The sequence below is a fragment of the Haplochromis burtoni genome, unplaced genomic scaffold, assembly GCF_018398535.1.
Source record: "Haplochromis burtoni strain Fernald_Lab_line unplaced genomic scaffold, NCSU_Asbu1 Contig_12, whole genome shotgun sequence".
Taxonomy (NCBI): Eukaryota; Metazoa; Chordata; class Actinopteri; order Cichliformes; family Cichlidae; genus Haplochromis; species Haplochromis burtoni.
The window spans coordinates 4,125,082-4,146,448 of NW_024582373.1; the positions used below are offsets into that span (position 1 = coordinate 4,125,082).

A 21,367-nucleotide genomic window follows, 5' to 3' on the forward strand; every position below is an offset into this window, starting at 1 on the left:
AAAAAAAAAAAAAAATTCATAGGGGGACTAATAATTCTGGCCTCATCTGTATATCAGTGATATACATGTATAGTTTACTGCCTACCTTCCTGCACTTCACTCTCGTCATTGGTGTGATCAATGTTCAAAAATGTCAGCGTTTCGTCGTCAATCTCTGCGAACATGAATACAAATTAACATCCAAAAACAAGACATTAAATGTGAATCAGTTTAACAGATTTACCATTGCTGTCTGGTTTGATCTCCGCAGCATTAGGTATTATTGGAGTGGTAGGTTCGGCTTTTGAGCTTTTCCTGCAGGTCCTGGAACTCATGCAGGGATCCAGTGTACAATGTTGCAAGTGGTAGTGTTTATGGAAACTCGGTACATCCATAAAACTCTCTTGGCAGTCTTTGCATCTGATGTCAAAGCTCCTGTCCAGGTTCAAGGCTGTGTGTTTTGTGTGGACATGAGTCTTGATCTGTGCATAGGATGGAACAGATACATCGCAAGGCACACAGATGTACTGGCATTTTTCTTCCGCAGCCAGATTCCTCATGCATTGTGTGTAAGTGGCTTTCATGTCCTCTTTACTTTTTTCCGAACCCATGCACGGGCATGTAAACTGACTGGTCCTCTCAGCGGCAGCGGCAGCATCAGCGGCATCTGGCTGAACAACTTCAACCTCATCCATGCAGTAGTAGTCCTTACTGTGAAGATTCTTGTAGTGCTCAAAAAACTCCTCCTCAGATCCAAACTCCATGCTGTCGCAGAGGCCGCAGAAATAGGAAGTTTTTACAAGCCCATCATGCTCATTCATACAGTGTCTCCGTACGGTGGACTCTTTGAAGAACTTCTGTGGACAGTGTCCGCAGACGAATCTCTGAAAGCTGTGACTACTAACATCGCTGCAGTGTTTACGGACGGCAGCCTCCGAGTCAAAGACATCCTCGCACATCCTGCACATCCAAGACTGCTCTACTTTTGATGAAGACACCTCTGTGCTCAGCTGGACTTTGGCCACAGACGAGGAGTGAAATGTGACGTCACTGCTAGTGGATGGCTTGACATCAACGATTATGGGAAGCTGCTCAGGCACTTCTTGTTCACTGAAATACGTGTGTCCGCTGTGAGCTCCGGACACGTGTGACAGGATGTCTTCGTACCGAGGCATTTCCACTTTGCACTTGCGGCAGTAGAAGAGGAAGTTGGAGAGATGAGCGCCCCCGTGAAAGCGACTCATATGCAGACGTGCAATGGAAGACTCCCCCATATGTTTGCCACACACGCCACACTGATGGAAAATTTGGTTCACAGCCAGAAGGTGCTTACTGGCTCCAGCCTCGTCTGAGAACTGAAGACCACACTCGCAACACCAAGCTGTTACGCTCCCGCTACTGGTGACAGTCACACTTGTCCCCGAGCTCTGCTGTTTAGCTGGAAATCTGTCATGGTCGTCGCTCTTCCTGTTTCTTTTGAGAGGTGTTGCAAGGCCAGTGGTCTCCTCTGTGTCTGTTGAGTCTCTAGCTCTCTTCAAGTGTTGAATTTCACTAAACCTGCAGTGCTGAAGAAGTGCTTTTGCCATTGTTTGGTTGAGTTCAACTTCATGCTGCATCGACCCCCTGTGTCTCTCAATTTCAGCTTGGCTGAGGAAGATTTCACAGCAGACAGAACACTGTCCTCGCACTTGCAGCTGATTCATGACCTGCACTATCGTCTTGTCAGCTTTGGCCACAGCACAGCCCTGTCTGCAGTACACACTAAAAAGAGGAAAATGAGGGACAAGGGCCATAAAAATGAGTTTCATAAAGGATCTGAATACAATCAGTGAAATATATATAAAGAGGTTTCACTACATTCAAATGTTGTAAAAAAACAAAACAAAAACAAAACATACTTAAAGTGAGCTTGAGCTGCTTGATGGGAGATCAGTACGTTATGACACAAAGAGCAGCGGACACTGAACACTACATCTTTGCACAAGGCGATGAGACGATTCTTGACATGTTGAGGGACAGGGACTGGCAGCGGACTTCCTGTGGGTTTTTTTAAAATCAAATGTAAAATAAAATGCAAATTGGCTCATTTAGCTACTTTCCAGTATCTAAGATCTTCTAGAACCACACAAACAAAAGTAACCTGAGTAAATATAAAATGCTGTTTTTAAGTAATGATTTTATTTATTAGAGGAAAAAAAAGAAAAGAAAAGAAAAAAAATGACCTCTTAAGGCGAGTGAGTCTTTGAAGTGGCTTTCGGCTGACATGTGCTGGAGACACTCGTCTCTGAGGTTGAAGAGGTTGTAGCAGGCAGGACATGCAAAACACACAATTCGCTGATACATCTGGTTGATGCTATGACCATCGGCATTAGATGAGGACACCTAGTAACCAAAACAGTTCTGAATTATTACACCATGCAGGGATTCAGGCTGCAACTTCTAATTGCACAGTCAGAAAAGTGCACAGACCTTCGACTTAACGTGGTTCCTCCAGGATTCTTTGGCCTGAAAATTCTTTCCACATGCAACACAGGCAAAAAACTCTGATGGACTTCCTTTAAGATTGATAGTCGGGTCACATGGGGAGTGATCAAACCTGCATACAAGAGCTTTTACTCAATACATGTGCAAGAGACAACCATTTTTTGTGAGGAAAACAGTTAAGCCGCTACACCAAGACACTCACGAATGAAGAATTATTACCTTTTCAAGTGTCCATCAAGGAGGGAAGCATTATCATAAACTCGACCACAGTTAATTACTGGACAAGTATGCCTAGTTGAGATAGTTCTGTGGAAAGAAGCTCTTTGTCTTCCCTCGGAACCAGCACTGATCGCTCCAGGTTTAAGACCTAGATAAACACAATATTGCAGTATGTTAAGTCCCACAAGCCACTCCACTGACAACTATAACAGAAAATTGCACCAATAAATCATTGATTTGACCCCGGTGGATGCAAGCCACTCTACACCACTAGAAGGTTTGTTTAGAATTCATTCAAAACATTTCAAGCCATTGTGTTTACAGATAGACAGAATAACATGTACACATGCAAACACTACCAAAAACATGACCTCCTTGGCAGAGGCAATTAGCATACTGATAGAAATGTAAAAAACAAACCAAAAAGACAAAAACAAACAGCAACTACGTGACAGGAAAATGTTTTAAAAGTCGTTCTACTTATTTGAGTAAAACAACTACAACAGATTTCTAATCCCGATCAATAATTACCTGGCATCTTTAACCACATGTCTACACAACGTTTGGCTTCCTGATTAATCCCATTTACAGCGCCAACAGCCAGCTCCTGTTGTCCATGAGCTTTTTGTAGGATCTGCTTCTCCTGAAAAAGGGACAAAGACGTAACACGTAAGATATTTGCCTCACATAGAAAACACAAAACAAAACAAACAAACAAAACAACATATCAGTGAAAACCAGCCAACTTTTTAATGTTGGTTCTCCAAGTAATGTTGCATGTTATGAATAGACTACCTTCCCCATTCTTTGTGCCCACAGGGGGGCACTGCTGCTCATAAAGTTGGGCTTAATCTACCCATACACTAACCCAGTAAAATCTTGGTGAGGATCTAAAGTTGAGTTTAAATTTCATGTTCTTTGTGAATATGTTAATGAGCACATGTATGTGTTAGCAATTTAAAATTCATAGTAAAATTTATTTTACAGCAGTTCACATAAAGCATAAGGCAATGCATCTTCTACTTTCCTGCTGTGCATAAAAAAAAAAAAAAAAAAAGGTACAGATCTGAATGGAAACAGTGAAAACAGAATCAATTTTCTGACAGGCTAAATGATTAATGAAAGTCCAACAAACAACAAATGACAGTGGCTCAGTTTATTTGTCAACAACCTTACCTTGAATGCTCTGCATTTATCTGCTCGTTCCTTTTTCTGTACAGCCACTTGGTGTGCCAGTCTGTCCAGGGTAGATGTAACACGTGCTTTATGTCGGCTGATTTTATCTTCAAGCTACAATTGAAAGAAAGAATGTGTTTTTAAGAAAAAAAGGATATTAACATATGAATTAAAAGGATTAAATAACCAAATGATCTGTTTAAAAAAAACAAAAAAAACAACTTACTGTACTGGGCAATGATGAACATCCCTCATCCTCACTGTCACTCAACAGGTCAATACATTCCAATACTGGTCTGAGAGGGCCCTCCTGCATTTAAAAAAAAGAAAAAGAAAGAAAAACATCCACACTATTTCAGGATTATAAAACACATCTAAAGTCCAAATTATAAGGACCTGGACAGTATGAGACATCAGTGAATTGAGAGAAAAAATAGCAGTCTGTTTATTAGGCTTCATTAACGTGACAGTGAACAATGCCACTAGTTTGAAAACCAAAATGTTATCATTTTCAACTAATATTTATTTAATAGAGCCAGAGTGCATATGACTTACTGATACAAACTCGACTTCTTTTTCCACCTCATCTTCATCTGCGTCAACTGGAGAGGACATGCTCCTAAAGGTAACGGGGGTAACGGGAAGATAACACACGTTTTCAAGCTGGAGTACGTACTTATAAAGCTTAGCGACAGTTCTTCGGACAACACAGTAACAATTATAATTACCTCTTTTGGTGCAATTAGCTTAACAGTTACGTTTAAGCTAAGCCTGAACAACACAGACAGTTAGGCAAAGGAAACAGTAGCAGCTGGACAGCTTAGGTCTCGTAGCAAATATGCGAGACGTTGAGCAAACGAATATTAGCATGCACCTTTTTTTGAAAACTTCTTGTCGTCGTCAAGCCTTTTAAAAGTAGGAAAATACGACTTGCTTTAACGAGGGTCACCCGTGTAGAAATTCAACATGGGGGCATAGTTTCTTCCTCGTTTCGCCACCTCATTTAGTACTTCTCTTCGGTGCTGCCTCTCATGTGGGAGCTGCTCTACAGCAACTATTCAACGACTTAAATCAGTGTTGTTGCAGTATACCTGTTAACCAGCGGCGGCAGGAGTGAGCTGCGAGCTTCTAAACAGCACTTCAAAAGTGGAAAGAAGAAGAAGTTACGCGCCACTACACTATGGTGGTGCGTTCACGGGCTGCATGAAGTTCAATGATCATAGTATGTAAATCAAAGCGATTTTTACACACATTGACATGATCGAAGTTAAAAAGCCCTACATGTCACCGAGAATTCACTCATCTTCTGCTGGGGGATTGTTCTACCAACCATACTCTGGTGAAGACTATTATTAGCAGTGATATCTCCACTCTGAAAGAAATAACTCATGGGTCCCAAACACTCACTGTGTGAGATATGCAAGATAATATTATGTTGTGTAATGTTAGATTTAAAAAAAAATAAAAACTGCAAACGAGTGTTTGCAGTTTTGGCGTTTTCACACCGCTTAACTAATGTCCGCTTCGTAGGCTATTACTGGAAGTGTTTCTGAAACTAAAACCCCCATTCCCACAAGGTGCTACACGACGTTCTCTAAAAAATAAATGGATGCCGACGAGGGGCTAACGTCCGGTAAAACCGATCAAATACAGCATAACTGAGACTCATAGTTTAAATTAAGATAAGCATCGCATTACCTGTGCCTGTGTTGCTCACTCTGTCAGATTGGTAGCTCACTGCTACAACATCCCAAATAAACGTAAACGCAGCTAGTCCGGACGTCATGTATAGCGGGTGCGGTTTTTTTGTTCGCAGAGTGTGCGCCGCGTGGACGGAGCTTGGGCTTGCTACAAAATACAGGAGACAAGAACAAAGTCCGCCTCTGCGCTCTTATCTAATCCGGGTCGAAGCGCGATGATGTTACCAACTACAACTATTTTAATATTCTAGTTATCCCCGCCAGAGGCGCCAACTTTACCTAGATTCATATTTATGTATCATATTTAACATCGTTTAGTGGAGAGATGAATTGTACACCTTCATATACATAAACACCAAACACATGTGTAAATAGCAGCATTACACGGTGCTCATCTGCGCCCTTCTCTACCACGTTGAATGCAGAATACACATCTACTCTATTCTGTAATTCTAGTTTCATCATGCATTGATTTGCAAATCTCATAAACAAATATTTTATTCACAATAAAAAAAGTATAACACATCTCAAAAGGGTGGGGATAGGGCCATGTTTACTGCTGTGTAGCATGCCCTCTTCTTTTAAAAGGAGTCTGTAAACGTTTAGGTTCTCTAATGAGTCCAATTGTTGGACTTTTGGGAGAGGAATCTTTTCCAATTCTCTTCTTATATAGGATTTTAGTTGCTCCACATTCCTGGGTCTTCTTTGTTTTATGTTATTTCGTGATGTGTCAAATGTTGTCAGTTGGTGAAAGTATAGAGTTTAGTGTCACCTTGTTGAAATATGCACACCTTACAACATTGATTGTGGCCTTCCAGATGTGCAACCACAGAACAGTTTTGTACTTTAAAAGAGTCAATTTTAAGGGAGCTTTGTCCCAGATCAGACAGCAGCATTTCTGGATCATGTTCACATAAGGTTTTCTTGTTTGCATGCCTAAGCTTTAACTTGCATTTGTGGATGGTACTGTGAACTCTGTTCAAAACACATGCAGTGATTTCCATAGCAGGATCATCAGGTTCGTAGCAGCGTTGTTTGAGGGCCCAAATATCGCAGGCATCCAATTTTGATTTTCTGTTGATGATGTTATGCACTGTAGACAATGAAATATTCAAGGTCTTCACAATTCTACACTGAGGAACGTCATTCTGAAACTGTTCCACATTTTTTAACCTCGTTTTTTGCCGACTGGTGAACCTATAGCCATCTTTACTTCTGAAACACTCTGTTTTGACCTGTTGGCACTGAGCCTAGTCCCTTGCAACATGCTACTCCAGCTGTTTCTTTTTAGCACCACCTCCAGGCTTTTGTTGCCCAAATCCTGACTGTTTCTAGATGTGCTGATGACATCAATAATAATAATGGTTTTTTTCATGAAATAGTAAAATGTCTTCGTTGAAAGATTAGATTTTTTATAATGTTCTATTGTGACTAAAAAATTCAGTTACAATCTGTTTTTATCTACATTTTATACAGCATCTTACTTTTTTGGATACGGGGTTTCATTCTGTTCTGTTCTCTTCTATTTATTAAAACTCATATGTTACATATTTGACACAGGCAATATGATATCACTGCATATATGACAATATGGAGTGATATTTATAGCAGGCCATGTAGTTAGAAAGCTAAAGCCAAGCACACAGACATAACCAGGATTCAAACAAGGTGAAAGAAGGTCTGTAGGTTGTGTTTTGTTGTTGTTGCTGCTGTTTTATGACAAATGATAACACCTTCAGACATTTTAGTATAGCCTTGTGCAATCTAGGGCATCAGTTGCAGTTTGTAAGTACGCAGCTTTTACAATAACTTATAAAGCTTACATTTTGTAACACAGTTTAATTCAATAATACTGAAAGCTGTACTCTTAAACATCAAAGATGACCTGATGGATAATGAGAACTAATTATTTTACTTGAAAAATAAAATGTCGATTTTTATGTCTAACTATTGGGATGATTATATTTGTAAGTTGGTAAATGTATGAGTGACACATACAACTATACATATGTTGTTATACGTAGGTGGAAAACTATTTATTTACTAGTCTAAGAATTTAAATAGAATAGTTGTAATTTACATACCTACGCCCACAATGTGCGGTGTTGTATAAACACGTGTTTTTCTCCTGCCACACTTTGCTTGTCTGAGTCTTTCATTTAGCAGAAGGAGAGATGATGTCATCTCACCCCAAAATTACATAACCCGTGTTGGCTTATGATCAGAGTTTCTGCTCGCTCTAATCCTCAAAGTATCTGTGCATAGGACCTGCCTCATCTCAGCACCTATCATACATTTTAAAACCATACTGGGTAGACCTGCTCTACAAAATACAAACGATATTTCATTTCGGGCCAAAAACATGCTGTATGTGTATACAGTGGCGATGACACTCTAGATCACATTTAACAATATTAAAGAAATATATATCCACCCTACTAGTGCAGTACATCCACGGGTCTACACGGATTAGTGTTATTTACTATTGAAGCTTTATTCGTGTGGGCAGCCCCCTCTGCAGCAGATTACAGTGATGCTGGGATGAATCTGCTGACTCTCCCTGCCCCTGTTAAAAAAAATAAATAAATAATTTAAAGTGGCGTCTCTGCTGAGTCATGCATTGTACCCCACAATAATGATATCAATAGTCTGGGCTGTCCTTTCTGGACCTGTGCGCTCTCCACGGTTTACTGTGCGATGCTTCACGTATGTCAGTGAGTGTCTTTATTCTCTTGCCGAGTTATCAGCGACATAACGGCAGCGGAGGAGCCGGCTGTCTGAGGCTGCCAGATCTGCCCTATATCTCGTCTTATGATGATCGCTGCGGCGTTTTTGGTCCTACTAAGGCCGTACAGTATTCAATGTGTGCTGCTGTTGTTGTTGCTTTTGCTGGGGACTATTGCGACAATTTTGTTTTTCTGCTGCTGGCATCGCAGGCTTCGTAATGGAAAGCATCCAATAAAATCTGTGCTCTCTGGACGCCCCAAGAACCGCGGTGAGTAGCGTACAGGCCAGCCGCATCTTCTCCTCCTGACAGCTCAGGGTACATATATTCATGTAGCCTACAGACATTAGAGATACGTGTAATCGTTCATAGTCTGATTATGTTTATCTTTTGTATATAAAAGCAGAGTCATCACTGTTAACGCCTGTTTGGGCTGTAAGACTCAGAGGTGATGCTGTGCGTAAAGTAACCTGAAGCATCTTAAACTTGTTATTACTTCTGACTAAATGCATATCTCATAGCCGAGCTGCAGTCATTGCAATGTTTTACATCCTAACATCTTTTTTGTAACATCTGTTATCTGTCTTATAGTTGGCCTGCGAACGCATCATTTTCGATCAGAGGTAGGATGAACTTTTTACATAATGGCTTTGTCACCTAATAGCCAGGAGGAATGATCACTTGTGTTAAAGTGAGACTACATTTAAGCTTTAAGCTGTGATTTAACCAACGCTTCACCTTAAAGAGCGTTTCTTTTAGACTTTTATCGAGGGCTGCATGGCTATTTTAGGGTCTATGCTGTGCGCAGTGCGCATGTGTCATCAATAAATGATGTGGGTGATATTGCAGTTTCACTACTGTTTTTCCCCAGAAACACATGAGTTAGGGCTAACTCTGAGTCTACAGAAACCGCTTTTTTTTAAACGATCCACAATATCATTATGTTAAATGTCATTTGGTGCTGACGACTCAAAACACGAAGACCATTTTCTGTTGATCCGTTTCCGTTTTAAGCTTTTTTGCTTTCAAAATAAAAGTATGGTTTAAGAAAATAGCCATGTAAGTACTAAGCTTTTAGCCTGGAAGAGAATGATTACGAATAAAAATAAGCGCTGCAAGAGCTATGCTAAACTAAAAATTAACATTATGTTATGGATAAAGCTGTTTTAGTAGCCGGTTTTAATCTTCCTGACCTGGCCTATGAAAGAGATAGCCTCTTTTTAATTACAATTGCAACTATAGAGTTGTTGGAAACTAATGACAGTGTAAGGTTTTAGTAAAGCTATTCTTTATTTCAAGTGCAACATTGGCAGACCAGTGTTATGGCCAACCACACTGCTATAGAATAGAATGCAGTCCTTTTGTTTTTATATTTGCAAAACCAAAAGCTTGCCTTCATTTGTAGGTCATGTTATTGAACCACATGATACAGAATCCCTACTGACTCAGTACTTTAGCTGGTAGGGATTCAGTATCATGTTCAAGGACATCAAATGCAGGGCAGTTTTAGAGCCTTAATGTTGTAAAACAGTGTCCTCAATCTTTAAGAAAACTTGAGATAAATGTAATTTCAAAAAGCACATTTTCTCTTCAGAGTGACTGAAGTTTCTGTGTGATCAGCCTATAAAGTAACAGCATCCCACCTCTACTTTAAACCTGAACTGCAAACGCTGTAATTCTTCATAATCTAACACAGCTTTTAACTTCTTATGCTAAGGTATGCCTAATGCATAATCTGTTACCAGCTTGACATGTTCATGTTCCCCAGGGCTTCAGGCACAGTCCACATCGCCCGAGAAGGAGCATACATGCTCGAGTGACAGAGGAAAAGCCCAATCTGGTCGAGGTTCCTGAAAGTGAACCCGATTCATCGTCATCTCTAAGAAAACGCAAAGTGAAGAAGAGAGTCCTGCCAGAATTTTACCAGTCTGTACAAGTCACGCCTACACGTAAACCTGTAGGTACCCCGCTTCACTGTTACCATTAAGAGTAATGATAACACAATACGCTGGATTTGCTTGCTCCCCTCAACAGGAACATCACAATGTACATTTGATTCTGGAAAAGGAGTGCTAACTTGCTCTAGGGCAAAGGGGAGATGCTTATTTAAGAAACCTGACACTTGGGTGTGCTGTTGAATGGTGGGTTTCTTCCCAAGAAATGAAACGTTGCTGTGCTGGTACTGCAGGGTGTCTTGTTCAGTTTCTAATCATCATAATCAAGACCAAACATTTAAAGATTTATTTTTTTTTACTGCCAATCCGCTACCTGTACAGGACATAGTGAAGAATTGAAATACTGTCTCTCCCTAGTCTTACTATAAAGAAGAATTAAGAAAAGATAAAGGACACTCTAAGGAACTACTGCCACTATGTAGAATAGTGTCAGTGGTGCAAGATATACATTAAATAAAAAAAATAATAAAGTAGCCTTTGAGCTGTACATGGACAGTAGTGCAAATAATCAACAGCAGCATTTACATTTAAAAATTAAAAAAAAGATATTTACCAACAGATCCTGTAATCTTTGCTTTAAATATTTTTCCCCAGAAATTAAAAAGTACATGAACTCAACAGAAATAAAGTATTCTATGGATATGCCCCATGCCGCGGTGTTTTAAAGGAGCTGCATCATTAAAAAGGTTCAGTGGACTCAACAATCCAAACATATTTCACTTAATTATAACAATAATTATAGTAATAAACTCTGGTTTTGCTGCAGCTTGAAGTTCACAAGTGAATCACCGGTTTTATTAGATTTTATGACTCCTTAAATAATTTGAATTAGTCATCCTAGCCTGCACGCTAGTGCGTGCCTTTGGAAGCATAATATGGTACGCTCCCTGTGCCCTTTAACTCACCGCAGTTTTAGATCTTCACCTTTTCCACATCTCCACCTTCTTTGTGTTATCTTGTCTGTGAGCTGCACTGCTTGAGAACGCGACTGGGCCTGTTGTCCTTCAATACTTTTGCCACTTTCAGATTGTGCTGGTAAAAAATTACAGTAAGGAAAGACAGGGACAACATTTGACCCAAAGACCGAGTGGGTGGGGGGATAACGTATGATTACAGGAGTACAAAGCAGAAGAAGGAGGGGACCTCCCCTTAAAGAAGGTGACTTACAGAAACAAAAGGTGCAACCACATTAAAGTCCTTTGGTTTGATGCCCTTTCTTTATGTATTGCTCCTCCAATCTGGGAATATATATTTGAATTCCTGAGACAGAAATTCTGATTTCACAAAATCATCTCATCTGTGGGTGTTTTTGAATGTGTCTGATTCAAATGTGACTGCATTGAGAATGTTAAATACACTAACCAGCTTTACATTGGAGTTGTTTAGTATGAGTGTATAAATTTAGACTGACAAACTGTCCAAAGGATCATATTGATCTCCTCACCCCTATCACTGGTGCAGACTCCACCAATAGTTGTTTGTTGTGTTGCAATACTGTAGATAACAGAAACACTTTTGTGCTTTTTACTATTTAACTGGTCAGCAGACAAGATGAATAACAACTTGACTGGAGCCAACTATGAGGAAAGACTTATCTATGAGATGTAGTCATTTGGCTTCTGAACCAGATGTTTTGCTGCCACCAGTTAACATTTTATGTGACGTTTTATTTATACATTTGTTATGCAGGTGAAATGTTTAACCAAGGATTAAGAAAAAGATAAATGATGCCATGACACAATCTTGTTGGTTTAACAACACAGCAAGAAAAGGAGGTTTGCAAATTACTTGAATCACAATGAGAATAACAATTAAGAGATGAATGCAATTATGAAAACAACAAGATCAGTGAGCACGGGCCTAATTCAGGCCACAATACATCATTTATAATGTGTTTACATGCCTAGCTCACAACAGTGTGTTTAAAATGAATAATCCACCATGGTTCTCTTGTTGTGATAAAACCAAATGTTCTTTGTGTATTTTTTTTAATAAACATGTAATCTATATAAATGACACTGACCAGCAGCAGAATACAGCTTAAACAAGCAATTTCAGCCCAGTGTTGATTCAAACCAGGTCGTGAGTGGAAAAATTTGGTTTCTTTTACAGTAACCAAAAGAAGTCTTCACCGGTAAAGAGTAACCTTCGTGATGATCATGCTCATATTATTTTTAGCACCAGTAACAGCTCTTGGGCAAAGATTATGAGGTTTTAAAAAGTAATAAAGAATCATCTACTTCCCCAAGTGATGTGAGAGTGGATCTAATATTTCAGCTAGTCTTATGCCTGTAATTTTCTTTAAATGAAACTAAGTGCAAACGGACTTCTGAGAACATGCTTTTATTCCAGTAGTAAGTTAGTACTAACTTTCCTCGAATCGTGCAGTTGTTTTGCATTTTATGAGTAGGAATTATGAAGAGAGCTGATAAAAACTGCAACACTAAGCTGCACTTTTTAGGACTGATCTCATCCTGATGAAAAGTGATGCGACAATTAAAAAAAAAAAAGGCTGCTAATATTAACAGCATGTTGCTTTTATCAGCTCTGCAGACAGCCATGAAAGCAGCGGCTATTTTAAGCCACAAATCACTTTCTGTCACTCCAAAGAAATAATATCCTCCACTTTCACAATCTGTGCAGAAGCTCTAGGTTTACCTTTTAATAACACAGGACTAAGAGGAAGGCAGACCTCTTCCTTTCCTGTGCACAGATTATCTGTTTCAAGTGTCATTAAACTGCACTTTTGTCACTTAAGTGGTTGAAGTTGCTATAACTTTGCCCCACCCTATCCACTGGGCTGTGCTTGCCTGTATTTGTTCTCTTGCCCAACCTCAGGTGTGTTAGGGTGCAGCAAGGAATTGCAAAAGAAGGTAATTCATTTACCAGTCCTGCCTTTGAGCGTTTTTGTTGTGACTTGTGTTACAAAAGGAGAATGTGTGAGAACTGAACTAATTGGTCAATCCTGGAACTAAATGTCAGTTAATTTGGTTTTGTTCTAAAATATATATTTCTGATTTAATATTTAAACCAAGTGTGTCGTGTTGTGCAACCGCTGGATTCTGACTAGCACAGTGGTTTACTCTGTTTAACACTTCAGTGTCCATCCGCACGTAATTGTGTAACTGTGTGCAAAGTCAGAGCAGTGACCCAGGGGGGTCTGTTGTGGAGTCCTCGCCATGGTAATTAGTGGGATTACCCCCCGTCTTCATATTAACCCCGCGTTTAAGGTCGCTATTTGTAGCAACACATCAGATTTGTACAAGGATGGCGCTCTAACACCGCCGTCGCTGCTCCTGGAGCTGCTGTTGTTGGCTACCGGGTATGACGCGCAGACACATGCATTCTGCTCTCCCATCACGGTCCAGCTTTGCCTCGACAACACACAGCGTATCATCCCTCCAGCCCTCTGGAGATCTGACATCACCTCACATCTTTAATGCTCCGACAAGGAACGAACGCGTGGCCGGAGCATCACTCAAAGGGCGTGGCACCTTGTGAAAAATGTCTATGAAGTCTGAAAGCTAATAACACGCATAAGGATTCTTTTCTCTTTTTTTTTGCCTTTCTTCCAGCTGACAGGTCTCCATGTATACAGTGGTAAGTGTTGTCATTGACCTGGCGGGGGAGCCAGATACTATTGATTTCGCATCGCTTTCATTTGCCTCGTTCGCTTATTGTTACGGGTCATTTGGAGTTGGTGGATCAAGTGTGCGTCCTCACACCTAACGTGCCCATATTTATGCACCTTGACCCGCGATGGTGAGGCGGGGAGGGGATGGGTTGTGAACGTTTTAATTGCTTAGCTGTGTTTCTCATACATTTCAAGACAAGCATTGTTCTTTCCACCCTTATCCCCATTTTTCTTTTGTCTCACAGAGCTCCAGTTCGGGCAATCCTTCCCTACACTGCTCCATGTCTTCCTCGGCGGATTTTTCGGACGAGGATGAGTACAGTCTTAAATCTGGATCGGCGTCTCCCGCACCCGGAGACACTTTACCCTGGAACCTGCCGAGACATGAGCGGTCCAAGAGGAAAATCCAGGGAGGATCCGTGCTGGATCCGGCGGAGAGAGCTGTGCTCAGGATCGCAGGTGAGGGGGAGTCTCCTTAATATGAAGTTATTAGATAGCAATGTGCAGTAAGGACAAAAACCGTCTTGCGATATGTTACAATCCCCACATATGATGTATTTAGAGGAAAAAAATGACAGACCTCCTTAAGTTTATTATTTTCTCGTGAGCTCAGGTTTATTTGGGGACAAGCTTGTCTGTAGTGACGTGGATCTGTGGCACATGTGATGGTATTTTGGTCTACCTGTTTTCTGCTTTTAGACTGATGCTTTAAACCCAACCAACAAAATTTTGATTGTCTAGTGTAGTTTTAACATTTGTCCCTTGTTATTAACCAAAAAGTAAAAATTTATTATAATAATTATAATAATAATTTTTTAAAATGTATTTGCTGATATGCACAGTCACAGTACACGTTTATTGGCGCCGAAGTGGGTAATTAAAGCTTTTTATCCCCCTGCCATGGGCTGGCAGTTTCTTCACACTTGATAAGTTGATCGGAAAACTTGTTTTATAGCACGTAAGCATTTTATAATGATACTTTGACTCTAATTAACGCCGTAAAATACGAGAAATAGCGTTTCAGATACAGATTGTCATGCGTGACGCGTTCAATGAAAGCTGGGTATCCGTAGATTTAATGTAGAGCTTATGTCGGCGACAAAGATAAATATACGATTTCAAACGTTTTGTTTGGGCTAAATCAGCCAAAACCGCTCGGACACGCGATAGCTACACGGTCTCTATTTGGAGAGGCTGACAAGAATAGGCGTTTATTTTTGCGCACTCTAAAAAAACGAGCAGTTAGCATGATTCAGCCCAGTTTTAAAATCCTACTGAGATGAGGTCCTTCCGGTTTAATGAAAATCACTCGCGATAAGATTTTGAAATGGCTTTAATTTATCCTTAAAGCCAGTATTGATTTAAGTGACATGCTAAAAAAATGAACCTTAGGTTGTTTTTTCCAGTGTAGCCTGTACGACAGTCATTCCTATCAATCTGGTGAAGTCCGGAGAGGAAGTGTCGCCTATTGGTCGGAGCGCAGACAAGGGAGGGTTGTAGGGCGTTTCCTTTCGTACAACAACACCGCCGATTACACTCTGAATCCACACACATACACACGCACGCACACACTCACTCGTGCTGTGTCCCTGTCCGTCGCTGGTGAATGTCCAGTTTGGGAAGCCCGGGTTATGGCTCAGTACGCACCGCCGGCTTATGCGCTTTCGGACGAACAGGAATACCTCCAAGCTTATGAGGATGTATTGGAAAAATACAAAGGTAGGAGAGTCAGTGTTGAATGGATATGTGTCAGCTTTAGGGCGAAGAAGAAATTGCCTGATTGCTGCTTGACAGTTCAACAAATGTCAGCCTGCTCCCCCCGTTCTCTCTCTCTGGTGACTGGCTGGTGTTAGTGTCTTTATCACTGCTGTGGAAAAAGTGGGAATATTTCCTGCATGACATCACATTTAGGTTGATTTTGAATAGTCCAAACAAAGGGTTTTTGTCATCATAGTTGTTCACTAAATAGGAGGCTTATTAATTATTTTATTTAGCTGTTATATTAAAAACATTAGTCTTGAAATATGTTTAGGAAAAACTCTGATTGCAAGCGTCAAGGTCCAAGTGGATAAAACAAGTCTTCAGTATGAGCAAATCATATTTTCAAAATGTAAATTATTATTATTATTGTATGTTTAAAATGATCTCGCTTACAGGAATGAAATTCAAATGTCTGGTGCTTCAGACCTGGCAGGACAATGACATAGCAGGCTACGCGTCAGCTCTCATCAGTAGCTTTTCTGGCTGCTCCTTTTGGGTCTATCTCATTAAATAGAACAAATCCATCACACATAAAGGGCTAACTTCATTCAGCATATATGCGACGGCTAGATCTTGACATCTCATAATCATGCATTCTCGTAGCAGGCCTCTGGAGATCCGGTAGGGCAAAATTCAAACAGACAGTCGTGCTTTCAACTCTTGTATTTCCTGTTCATTGAATCTGAAGCATCAGAACAACATGTAACTATTACTATACCCTGTTGTACCAGATAGTTGTTGCGAGTATGTTCTCTCAGCTGTTGAGTATTTTAGCCAGCAGGCACAGTCAGCTGTGGTATAAGGCTTAAACGCCCCGACTGCACTCTAATGGGATCATATGATGTAGCATCATTAGGAATCTGTGGCTGGTGTCTTCCGGCAGAAGAGCTGCAATAAGACAACAAGCAGACTTATTTTTGAGTGTTCTTTTGCCATCACAGCTAGTCTGTGATCCGCTGTAGATGTTATAAACTGATTTTAGGGAAAACGTTAACTCTGCATCAACAGTTGCATGAAATATGAACTTATCAAGGAAGGGTAAGGTGCTTCTTTTCTGTTTTCCTCATCATTTTAAGAAACTATTTTGCATCAGTCTGAAGCATTGTCATTGCAGAATAATGCTTATATGTTACTGTTTAACCAGTTTATCACTATGTCAAGAAAAATGAAATAGGTTTAGTGTCCTTGTTTTGGACTTATTGATATTATTCTGCACAGAATTGTTTGGACAGACAGACCCTGGTTAAAACTTAAGGTTTGTTTGTGAGTTTTCTTATAGCCAATCTATTTTGGTTACGTTCTGCACTTCATTGGAGAAAAAAACAACAAAATTTGACGGTTAAAGTAAAAAGATTTTCAGTATTTATTTACCAGAGTCTGTTAAAGAAAGCAGAAACACATTACTTATGAGCTGAAGTGATTCTTTACAAAGTTCTGGATTGTTTGCATCTGCAGTTTTACACAACAGGAGCAGTTTGATGAAATTACTGGATTGACTTGCCTTAATAAGTCGTGTTTATAAGCGGATGATATCCATATGGAAAAGAAATAGAAAAAAACTTATAAAAGACTTGCATCAGATGTGGCCTACTTTATATAGTGATTCATATAAGGCTTATATGATTTACTCATGAAAGTGGCCACTTTCATATATTGTTTTAGGAAGTATCCAAAACATAGAAGTTTCATTTATATAATTTTTCTAGGGATCTTATATCTGTTTTCACTCTTGTATGCTCTTCAAACAAGTTTCACACAAGACAGATACAAACTTTATAAGATTTATATATATCTTTTCCATATGGGTAACGCTGATAAATCTCTTTAAATCAATCCTGTGCAACCTTTTGTTCATTAAGTATGTTGTTTTCTTCCGAGCTGAGACATTTTTCCATTGGACATTGTCTAAAAATCGCTTTATTTTTTATTTATTTCCAGTTGATACGATCACAGCCTGAAGCGTCTCTCCATGTGATGGCCAGAGTATCAAAGAGTCGCTTTTTCATAGCAAATTCATCAACAGTAACTAAGCAAACACAGACCAGTAAACAGAAAAGCCAGTGAGCAGGCTAAGAGACAGATTTTTGTTTGTTTTGTTTTCATTTTTACCTGTTGAAATTCAGGCTGTTGTTATATTAATCCACGCACACTAGGCCTCCGTGACGTGAGGAAACATTTTGGTGTGCGATAACATTTCTCAGTAGTGCAGTGATGACAAGATTTGTGACAAGTAAAGAAATAATGAAGTGTGCATGTTAAGTATACACTTCTATACTGTGCCTTCAGCTTTAAGACTTAACCATGAATACTCTGCGCTCACTGAATAAAGCTATTAGATAAATTATGTCAAACATGTTATTAGTGAAAATAGAATAGTGGTGCAGTTTTGATGCTCCTTGTCAGCTTAGGGCTTTCTGTGTGGAGTTTGCATGTCCTCCCTTTGTTTCTGTTGGTTTTCAGTGGATGCTCTGCCTTCCTCCCACTGTCCAAACATGCTTGTTAAGATAATTGGTGATTGGTGTGTATTATCTGCGATGGACTGGTGCTCTGTACCCTGCCTCTTGCCCTATGACAACTCTGATAGGCTCCTGCAACCTCTAAGAAGATAAGCAGTTTAAAAAAATGGATGGGTAGATAATGCTGCACTGGGTCACTGCTGAGTGTGAATGCTTTGTTCAGTAAATAATAACTTTTATAATTGTTTGGTATTTATCACTCATGCTTATAATGCAAACACAAGGAACGTATACGTTTATTATGCTGATTATTGTCCTTACACTTTTGGCTTTAATATATTATATTACCTTCTGTACACTTTACCATTGAAGAGTTAAATCAATTTACAAACATACTGTGGTTCTGAGCTAATGTGAGTTCATAGGTCTTAGAATTGCCACAATTGCCATCAAATGAGGGCAAGTATGTTGCTGTTATTATACCTGATGTAGGAATGTGGCACTAATTAGGTACTTTCACTAATAATACGTTAAACAGAGCGACTGCTTTGGGTTGAACTGAAATTCAATGCAGGGTACACATACAAAAGACTGTAAACTCGAGGAATGAGTTAAAGACATGTTTTTTAGAAACATGCAGTGCTTAATGGCACTGGGCAGTGGCTGTATGGGATCACACTGTTCTAGCAGAGCCTGCTTGGTAGGCTGTCAGGATGAAGGGGCCACTGGGTTTCTTAACAGCTGATGATCCTTCGAAATCAGGAAAGATTTAATGGATTAACCATTAGGTGGTTCAGTCAGCTTTTCTTGCAGTTCATTTTGTTCTTAAGAAGTTTGATGGCCTGGATGGTTTTATTACATTGGAGGAACAATGTAATAATTGAAATAAGAACCCCACATGCACATGTTTTGCCTGCTGATAAAGGAGAATCTTGCTGGAAATGTTTATTTAACCAGTAAACCTTACAGTACACATACATTTTTGTTTGCAGATTTAATAAAGCACATTACACAAAATCCTCCAATTTTGTAATAAATTTTCAAGAAGATGTGTACTGTAACCAGCTAGGTACTAAAAATCTGTGTTATTTGCAAGTACTCATACAAAGCACTGAACCAGTCTTTAGGATGCCTGTTCTGTTTTTTATTAGGGTGTGGTCTGCCAGTGTGTCTGTCAGATTTCTCTCTGTGAGTCTCTGTGCTCTTCATTATGACTTGCAGGACTATTGCAGATACTTAAAAATATCTTCATATGATTTAAGCTAACCCCTTTTAATATTTTTATTGCCTTGTTTTATCACACACAGAGGCAAGTGAGAGCTTTGCATGTTTTGCACAGTCACTGCCTTTGTCCACCCTCCTGGGCTGTGCAGCCCAACCCCTTTGCTCTATGTCGACAGCCCACTCATCACATTCAAATGGCCTAGTGGCCCACACACAAAGCAGGCTGGCTGTATGGAGACAGTCTGCTACCGTACAAAAGATACTTTGTTTTAATGGAAGCAAGATACAAGTTGCAGACACATGTTCATGTGCCATGGTGATTAAGGTGATACTCCTGAAATTCATTTATTTATAGGAATTTATTTAAAGGAAGAAAATGAGGTTTGTCCTGCCATATTATGCATCTGATAGCTGCAGATTCATTTGCTCATGACGGAAAAATTACATTAGATTTCTGGATCAGTTTCTGATTTCAGCTTTATCATCTTTTTCTTTTTTTTCCCGCGTCCTGTTCGGCATTGTTGTCTTGAACTGTTGTCTGAAGGCCAAAAAATGCCAAACAGATGTACTTTCACAAGTGAAGCCTTACGGCTTTCACTATAATTGTCCACTTGATAGTCATATTTTATTAGAACTTAACTAGTTTTTTATTATTTTGGATTATTACAACCATAACGGACGAGACTGGGGAGCGGAAAAGGGGAAAAAAAGGAAAGAGAAGTTGGGAAGAAAGGAGAAGGAGAAGAAGGGAAAATAGAGGACATGAAAAGGGATAAAGAAAGAAAGCAGAGCAACCACAGCAACAACCAATATATGCATAAAAAACAATGTTACTGGAAAACACACAGTAATAATACAAGATTTTTTTAGAGGCAGCAGCAGCCCAAGATAGTGTGTTTGTCAATACCTGCGTGAACACCTGTGTGAACACTTTTATGTACACCTGTTTGTGTGAGTGCGCTTGTGTTCGTAATGTTTCTCCATGTAAGTGGGTAGCTGAGGACCTGAAGCAGACATGAAGGAGACCTGGGCTCCAGACATCCTCAGGCCCCCCAGAGCACGAGAGCTTCAGTAGGACCACCGCAGGTACTACCGCGGCCCCGACTCAGAGAAGAGCAGAGGAGAGACCCAGCATCCATGTTGCAGAAGCACCAGATGGCTGCAGTGGTGCACTGGAAGCCAGCTATCCCAGAGCAGACCGAGCTCTGGGCCCAGAGACCAGAGACCCAAGGGCACCCCAGCCCCTAGCAGAGGCTCATCCCCTAGCCCCTAGCAGAGGCTCACTCCCAAGGCCCACCAAGTGGCCCTTGGGAGTGAGCCAGTACACACCAGAGCACCCAGCACCCAGCCCCAGACCCCGAGAAGTACTAATGCACCAGTCCATGGGGACACCAGCCACGGGCAAGGAATGTAGCTTGGGAAAATAGGCCCCATACCTGGGGGAGCCTGAGATGTTCTAAGAGAGAGGGAGAGTCTAAGATGTGACCTGACACCAGACAAACAAGCATACACAGACACAAGCACTCACACACACCCAACATGGAGGCACACAGAAATGGACGACATACACACACTCACACTCTCCATACCCTCAGAGTGCTCTCAGTTTCGTTTTGCAGGTTTCGCCAAGATGCATTCCTAGATCATACTGCTTCTTATCTACAGTCAGTAATCAAATGCCTGATCATTTTCTTGCTATTGGCCAGTACATTTTGTTTACAGCAAGTGCTAAAGCATGATGTTGTTCTTGCTGCGAGGTCCTTCACGGATCTAATCAATAAATCTCATTTCAAAAAAACATAACAACTCTTAAAACACTTCTTTACTATTCCCTTGTCTTCAGCGACAGAATTGCGACTTACTATTTTTGTCATATCTATCTATCTATCTATCTATCTATCTATCTATCTATCTATCTATCTATCTATCTATCTATCTATCTATCTATCTATCTATCTTTCTATCTATCTATCTATCTATCTATCTATCTATCTATCTATCTATCTATCTATCTATCTATCTATCTATCTATCTATCTATCTATCTATCTATCT

At 40.1% G+C, this 21,367-nt stretch overlaps 2 protein-coding genes across 20 annotated transcripts in view; one reads left to right on the plus strand and one right to left on the minus strand.

Moving 5' to 3' along the window:
• Positions 1-85: 85 nt before the first annotated feature.
• znf451 (zinc finger protein 451) lies at positions 86-4,942 on the minus strand (the record flags this gene model as incomplete). Its single annotated transcript, XM_005915512.3, is given in 11 exon segments — positions 86-154; positions 224-1,740; positions 1,878-2,016; positions 2,202-2,361; positions 2,449-2,575; positions 2,683-2,830; positions 3,214-3,325; positions 3,859-3,972; positions 4,085-4,168; positions 4,414-4,477; positions 4,587-4,942. Coding segments are annotated over 10 exon segments (2,530 nt in total), but the record flags the coding sequence as incomplete, so codon positions are not given.
• A 3,192-nt stretch (positions 4,943-8,134) lies between these two features.
• The window catches only part of dst (dystonin), a 102,076-nt gene continuing 88,843 nt past the window's right edge, over positions 8,135-21,367 (plus strand). For 7 of the 19 annotated variants that reach the window (XM_042215623.1, XM_042215625.1, XM_042215630.1 and 4 more), the window contains exons 1-4: positions 8,144-8,553; positions 8,875-8,906; positions 10,052-10,240; positions 14,118-14,331. In XM_042215623.1, coding sequence (XP_042071557.1) covers positions 8,370-8,553; positions 8,875-8,906; positions 10,052-10,240; positions 14,118-14,331 — 619 coding nt within the window. In that variant the 5' untranslated portion in view covers positions 8,144-8,369. Of the gene's footprint in view, positions 8,554-8,874; positions 8,907-10,051; positions 10,241-13,243; positions 13,839-13,875; positions 14,001-14,117; positions 14,332-14,703; positions 15,592-21,367 lie in introns of those variants that run through there. The other 12 variants (XM_042215600.1, XM_042215620.1, XM_042215604.1 and 9 more) reach the window with 6 other exon arrangements.